At 34.0% G+C, this 7,472-nt stretch overlaps 1 protein-coding gene across 1 annotated transcript; it reads left to right on the plus strand.

The window, feature by feature from the left end:
• Nucleotides 1-1,630: 1,630 nt before the first annotated feature.
• LOC107916207 (ATP-citrate synthase beta chain protein 2) lies at nt 1,631-6,882 on the plus strand. The gene is made up of 16 exons (XM_016845362.2): nt 1,631-1,931; nt 2,292-2,410; nt 2,563-2,665; nt 3,331-3,396; nt 3,484-3,607; nt 3,764-3,898; nt 4,109-4,169; nt 4,273-4,349; nt 4,553-4,708; nt 4,818-4,946; nt 5,024-5,156; nt 5,252-5,379; nt 5,599-5,781; nt 5,874-5,944; nt 6,081-6,365; nt 6,508-6,882. Exons 2-16 carry the CDS (start codon nt 2,311-2,313, stop codon nt 6,581-6,583), a joined length of 1,827 nt encoding a protein of 608 aa, XP_016700851.1. The 5' UTR covers nt 1,631-1,931; nt 2,292-2,310; the 3' UTR covers nt 6,584-6,882.
• Nucleotides 6,883-7,472: the final 590 nt, after the last annotated feature.

A 7,472-nucleotide genomic window follows, 5' to 3' on the forward strand; every position in this document is an offset into this window, starting at 1 on the left:
AATTTAATAATATTTTTAACTTTTTTCATATTTCTTAAACTATTTTTTTGTCCCTTGAGATGCATGTGTTGATTATGTATATAAATTAAAATGTATTTAATCATCTTATAATTTTTTAAATAAAATTTTTAAAAAATTCAATACACAATTTTTTTTATTAAAACTTGTTTTGAACTTTTAAAGTTTTAATTGAAAACACTTGAAACATATTTTAAATTTTTTTATATTTTTTAAACTAATTTTTCATCTCGTGAGATGCATGCGTTGGTTATGCATATCAATTAAAATGCATTTAATCATTTTAAAGTTTTCTAAATAAATTTGTAAAAAATTAAATACAAAAAATTTCAAATTTTTATTAGAACTTTTATTGAACTAACATATTTTAAAAATTTTTTATATTTCTTAAATGTTATTTGACCATTTAGAATCTAAATGCCACCTTTTTTGAATTGTGGCATATAATAATAAAAAAGAAGAGTATGACAAATACCTTAGACTACAGTTTCATGTGGATACAGTCAACCTCTGACTGCAAAGAAATTCAGCTTTAGTCCGATGTTCACTTCAAATTTTCTAATTCAGCACTTACCTATTCAAACTCAAAAATGATTTTAAGCTTTTAATTCTACTCGTGGCATTTTAAATAAGTTGAATAATGAAATTAGAAAATATGGAATGTAACTATAAAATTTGCTTTTAATATATAAAAATAAAAGCATAAATCTCTGACAAGAATATATAATATAACTATTTTAAATTTATTAGTGACCCGACATTAAATAAATTCATAATTTTTAAAAGTAACTATAAACCTTTTTTAAAATATTTATATTAAACACGGAAACATATCCATAAGACTTAAATAAAAATAAATATAGAATGAAAATTCACACATGCTTTATATAGTTGAGCATAGAATTTAAGTCTAAAGGTGACAACGGACTTAAAAATGAAAAAAAATATTATTTATTTATTTAATTTCTTTATCATTTAACGATATAGTTTACAATTTTATTTTCTGGCTAACCAAATTAATAAAAATACCTAAAATTTTAAATATAGTTTACAATTTTTAATTAAAAATATATATGGCAAGGTGGTAAATAAAGTGAGCAGGAGGGCTATTTATCGCATTCCATTTGAAAATTTTAATGTCAGTAGTATTTTTTAACTAAATATTCAGGTCAAGCCAACCTCTACCGTGGCTTTCACCTAACCCCGACCATACCTCCACATTTCTTGTAGATGTGAACCAAATTTGTTTCATATATGGTATTACAAAGGGGAAAAAAAAAGACAATTATTTTAACAAATTTAATCTTTTAAAGATACAATTAAGTTTTTATCTAATTCCAAATTTTATTAAAAAATTATAATCTAAATTAATTTTTATTATCATCATATTTTATAAAAATTAAAAAATTGATCAAATTAAGAAATATTGTTAACATTATCTTTAATCGATTACTTGAAACTAACATTTAATTTTTATAAAGTATTAACATCAAATTCTAATAAATTAAAATAGAAAGATTAATTTATCAGTTTTTATAAAATAGAGAGGTGAAATTAGCATTAGATATATTTTTTTCTCAAAAAGGAAAAAGAGAAAAAAAATGATTACTCAGGAAATAACAAAAAAGAAAAAAAGAAAGAAGAAGAAGAAGAAAAATGAAGATTATTCAGTGGGCTAACTACCAAAGGCCACGTGACCATCTCTCTCCTGTTACTCCCTCCGGTGTGGTGAGCTACTCCCAATTCCCTCCATTCCATTTTCCCTCTCTTTCTATATAAATCCGCACCTACCCTTTTCATTCCTCATTTCCAGCTTTTCTTTTCTATCCTTTTCTCGTCTCGTCTTTTCTTTTCCTTTCGCGAGGCGAGCGAGCCACTGTAATCTTTTCCTTTCCTCACAACTTACTCATCAGGTAAACATTTCATTTCCTCCCTAAACCTTTTTTTTTCTCTCTCAGATCTGTTTCTTTTTTCTTAATTCCAATTTCTGTCGCTTTTTGAATTCCGATGCTTTCGAGGAAATTTTAAGATACTTTGATTTGTAATTTTTTGCTGATGAATCAACTATATGAAGCTCGAGAGCTAGAGATCTCGCATTTCATTTTTATCATACTGCTTTTTTAACTGCATTCCGGTGATTTGATTTGCTCGTCTTCTTTGTATCGAGATCTGATTCGGTTTAGGTTCGAGTTAGGTGTAGTGTTGGATCCGGCTCTTTCATTTGCTTAATTAACAGCTTCAGTTAACTAGTTAGCGACGTCTTTGTTGAACAGGTCTCTTTGAGTCGAAGCCATGGCCACCGGACAGTTGTTTTCTCGAACAACTCAAGCCTTATTCTATAACTACAAACAACTTCCTATTCAACGCATGCTTGATTTCGATTTCCTTTGCGGTACGGGTCCCTTGCTGATTTCATCTTATATTTAGCTGATCGGCACTCGTATTACGGAATTGTTCGAATTATGTTGTTTTTATCCTTAATTCTTGATCCATACTATCTTTTATTATTAATTTCCCCTTCTGTTATCTTTTTTGAATTTGTAGGGAGGGAAACACCGTCCGTCGCTGGTATCATTAATCCTGGTGCCGAGGGATTTCAGAAACTCTTCTTTGGTCAAGAGGAAATAGCGATCCCAGTGCATTCAACGTAAGATGCTCTTATCTCCTGTTTCTATTTTTAGATAAACTTTTTTCCCCTGTAGTTATTAATCCGTATATTGAAAGTGTTATAGGGTAAATGAACTTTCTACCATGTTACCTTAAAATCCAATAAACCAGCCTGCAAAGTTTAAATCTCTACTAATAGGCTTATGCGATCACCATGTGTAACATTCGATTATGATAAGGAATCCATCAATGATTCATTTATTTAACATAATTTAGTTAGAGGAACACATGACCAGCATATAATCTGCTTGCGAAACTTTAAATTCTTCTATTATGGGATGATGATCCATTACTATGTATATATTTGCTTTTTTCGGAAAATTCTATCCATCTACTATTGAGAGATCAGAAAATAATTGGTCTATGATGCTATAACTTTGTTTAGTTTTGATCAAAGGGAATTGACATTGGCTTTTGTGTTAGTTGTATCTCCTACATGGCGATCATTTTTGCATTTAACGGGTAGTTCTTGCTAATAAATAGCTAATTGTGTCTTGAGAGAGGATGTTCAATTAATACTATAGTGTGATTTTACATCCTTTACAGATTAGAATAATCCTGTAAGGCTTACTTTGCTGTTTGATTGATGAATTTGTATTCTCCTAGCTTTATTTTCTCTAACCTAGTAATTGATAAATTTTGCAGCATTGAGGCAGCATGTGCTGCACATCCAACTGCCGATGTTTTTATTAACTTTGCATCATATCGAAGGTTAGCCTTTGTTGCATTCATGCTATTTTTGTGAGCTAGAATCTTTATATGCATAACTTAAATCATTTTTTTTTTATTTTCTTACAGTGCTGCTGCTTCGTCCATGTCTGCTCTGAAACAACCTACCATTCGAGTTGTTGCTATAATTGCTGAAGGTGTTCCTGAATCAGACACCAAACAGTTGATTGCATATGCACGTTCCAACAACAAGGTAAGCAAGATGATTAGAACAGAACTAGGCAATGGAAATGGTTAACCAATATAAAATGCATCTCCTTGTGACCTTGCAGTTGCAAAGATCTGATTTAACAATTTTTACTAGCATTCTTTGATTCTGTATTTGATTTCAATACTTATGCTATTTCAGGTTGTTATTGGCCCAGCTACTGTTGGAGGAATTCAAGCTGGAGCTTTTAAGATAGGTGACACTGCTGGAACAATTGACAATATTGTTCACTGCAAGCTGTACAGGCCTGGATCTGTTGGCTTTGTCTCCAAATCTGTATGTTATCTTTCATAGTTTTTTCTTATGCATGTGCACATGTGTCTGAGTAACTATGCCTCTTTCTCTTCTGCTTAAGCAATTACACCTCGACACATTGTGCACCAATTTCCTATCACTAATTTGCCATTTGGTATCATGGCTTTGGCCAGAATGTGACCCATACATATGGCATTAGTTTTAACTTATATCTTTTTAAAAATATTGCAGGGTGGCATGTCGAATGAAATGTACAACACTATTGCCCGTGTTACAGATGGAATCTATGAAGGTAACTATAAGCTACCTTTAACGTGTACAAATATATTCATATTTGCCAAATTGAATTTCATATGAAATATTAATTTTTGGGTACATATTGCAAAATAATGTAGGCATAGCTATTGGAGGAGATGTCTTCCCAGGATCCACCTTATCCGACCATATTTTGAGATTTAACAACATTCCACAGGTATATTATAGTTTTCATTCAAATCATTGTGATTTCCTTCCTACAATTTTTTCTACAAGCAAAGCACTCATGGTTAGGGTAGCACAAAACTAGCCCTCCTAACTTCCATTTGATTGATTTTTGCATTTTAAAATTCATAATTCTCATAGAAGCATCTTCTACATTGCAAAAGAAGTTCCTGACCCTTTTTTCCCCATCAACAGGTCAAGATGATGGTTGTCCTTGGAGAACTTGGTGGACGAGATGAGTATTCCTTAGTTGAAGCCCTGAAACAGGGAAAAGTGAACAAGCCAGTGGTTGCTTGGGTCAGTGGAACTTGTGCACGACTCTTCAAATCAGAAGTACAGTTTGGTCATGCTGTAAGTTATCACCTTAATTTTCCCGGAATTCATCTTTCCGTCCTTTGTGTTCAAGCTTTGGGGTTCCTGCAATGAATGAGACATTATCTTTACCTTATAATTAATTCAGGGAGCTAAGAGTGGTGGTGAGATGGAGTCTGCACAGGCAAAGAATCAAGCACTAAGGGAAGCTGGAGCTGTTGTTCCCACTTCATATGAAGCTCTGGAAGCTACAATCAAGGAAACATTTGAGCAACTGGTGAGTTTCTGTTTTGGCCAAATGTTGGGCAATTTTAAGCTTTTAGCCATATTTACAAATTTGATTGGTGTGTTTAGGTTGAAGAAGGGAAGATTACACCGGTCAAGGAAGTTAAGCCTCCACAAATCCCAGAAGATCTTAACAGTGCTATTAAGAGCGGGAAAGTTCGTGCTCCAACTCATATTATTTCGACCATCTCTGATGACAGAGGTATCTTAACTAATATATGTTTGACAATTAAATTAGATGTTTGATGAAATGGAGACTAAGGCGTGTTAAATTCTTTCTTTGAACCAAATTTGCAGGGGAGGAACCATGCTATGCTGGTGTGCCCATGTCTTCCATTGTTGAGCAAGGTCTTGGTGTTGGTGATGTCATTTCTCTCTTGTGGTTCAAACGTAGCCTTCCACGATACTGTACTAAATTTATCGAGGTAGGCTGCTGAAATTTATGATAACCTTTTATGAGTTATGAGCCCTTGCTCCCTAGTGACCCATATCTACCATCACCTTTCACAAGTGTTACCCTCCTATGATAGCATCCTTGTTGAAGTTAAAATTGGCCTAATCCTTTTCTTTTTATTTTACTATTGTCTTCATCTCTAGAAAGCATCATTCTTTTTTGTTTTGACTAATATGTTTGATCTGACCAGATATGCATCATGCTCTGTGCTGACCACGGTCCCTGTGTCTCTGGTGCGCACAACACTATAGTGACTGCAAGAGCTGGGAAGGACCTTGTGTCCAGTCTTGTGTCAGGTTTGCTTACAATTGGTCCTCGCTTTGGTGGTGCAATTGATGATGCTGCACGATACTTTAAAGATGCTTACGATAGGGTAAGTTTCAATATTGTTATTTGTAGCGACTTTGATGATTTTTTTTTTCTTAATACAGTCTAAGATGTTGCCTCTTTACTGTCCTTTTACAGGGTCTTACACCTTATGAATTTGTTGAAAGCATGAAAAAGAAGGGCATCCGTGTGCCTGGAATTGGTCACAGGTACAAATGGTTTTTAATAGTCATGATAGTTTTAACCATGCAAAAGCTACTAAACATGGGATCTGCTTTTCTATTGTTTTGTCCTAGATCATGTTACATGTCTAATGGTTACAAATGCTTTCTTTCCTGTGAAAAGGATCAAGAGAGGGGACAACAGAGATAAGAGAGTAGAGCTTCTCCAACTGTTTGCTCGCACAAATTTCCCATCTGTGAAGTACATGGAATATGCCGTTCAAGTTGAAACCTACACTCTCTCAAAGGCTAACAACCTTGTCCTCAACGTGGATGGTGCCATCGGGTCACTTTTCTTGGATCTTCTTGCTGGTAGTGGAATGTTCACAAAGCAAGAGATTGATGAGATTGTTGAGATTGGCTACCTAAATGGGCTCTTTGTGCTAGCACGATCCATTGGTTTGATTGGGTAAGTTTAGATAAACTTTCCAATCTTAACATTTGGTGTTTTGCTTGAAATTGCTGACCTTTTTGCACTCAAAACCATTGGATTTGGATGTTGGCAAGAATATTTTACTGTGTTATTGACATTCAATTGTTTGATATTTCAGGCACACTTTCGATCAGAAGAGACTGAAGCAGCCACTATATCGTCACCCATGGGAAGATGTTCTCTACACTAAGTGAGAGAACATTACGAGCAGCAGGTGCAATCTCCTCGAGCATTGTTGTTACAGGAGTCCTTGTTTGTGTCTGCATTTTTATGGGGTATGGTGGTTTGGTTCTTAGATTATTGTTTGTAAGGTAAGGCTAAATGGTAGATCACCTTCATTTCTAAGTTGTATTCAAGGTCCACATAGGAGAGAAGAAATCTCAAAAATGTTGCGTGATTCGTTTTTAGTTTTTTACCAGTTTCACGGATAAATAAGACATGTCGTGCACATTGTATTGTAATATTTTATGAGAAATTTCGAAATTAGGAATCATCTATTCTCGGATTATACAATAAGGTGGTTCAAGTTAAGCTTTTCCCCCTCTAAAGTTGGATCATTAGGTCCACAATATTATGTGGCTTCAATTTTCTATTTGAAGAATAGGGCGCTCTACATAATATATACAATGTACCGACCAGAATTATCCTATTCCTTTTATTGATGTGCTTTCTCTGGAATCAATTAAAAGGATGTTAGGAGGCACTTGGCGTAGGCGTAGGTTTTAGTAATGATGTGTTTTCAAGGCAATTGATGCACGTTGGATTACGTTTGCAACGTGGTATTGTTCGTTTCAGCGATGACCATTGTTTTTGCTGCTTTGGTATTTTTGGAATAGACATTACATAATGATAAAGTCATCCTTGCTATATATAGCTACAACCAAATGCAGTCCAACAATCCGTCTACCAACAATAGTGCGGTTAGTGGAAACCTGTTTTGGGTCTGTTCAGCCTTCTAACAAAAATATTGTTCACACCTTATGGATTAGCCTTTTAAAGGGAAAAATGATCTCATATTGATGGTCTAAGGGTGGACTAGACTTGATATACCATGGGTTTCTTTCCTCTCTCGACAGGCTTATT

Source organism: Gossypium hirsutum, chromosome D10 (assembly GCF_007990345.1).
Source record: "Gossypium hirsutum isolate 1008001.06 chromosome D10, Gossypium_hirsutum_v2.1, whole genome shotgun sequence".
Lineage (NCBI taxonomy): Eukaryota > Viridiplantae > Streptophyta > Magnoliopsida > Malvales > Malvaceae > Gossypium > Gossypium hirsutum.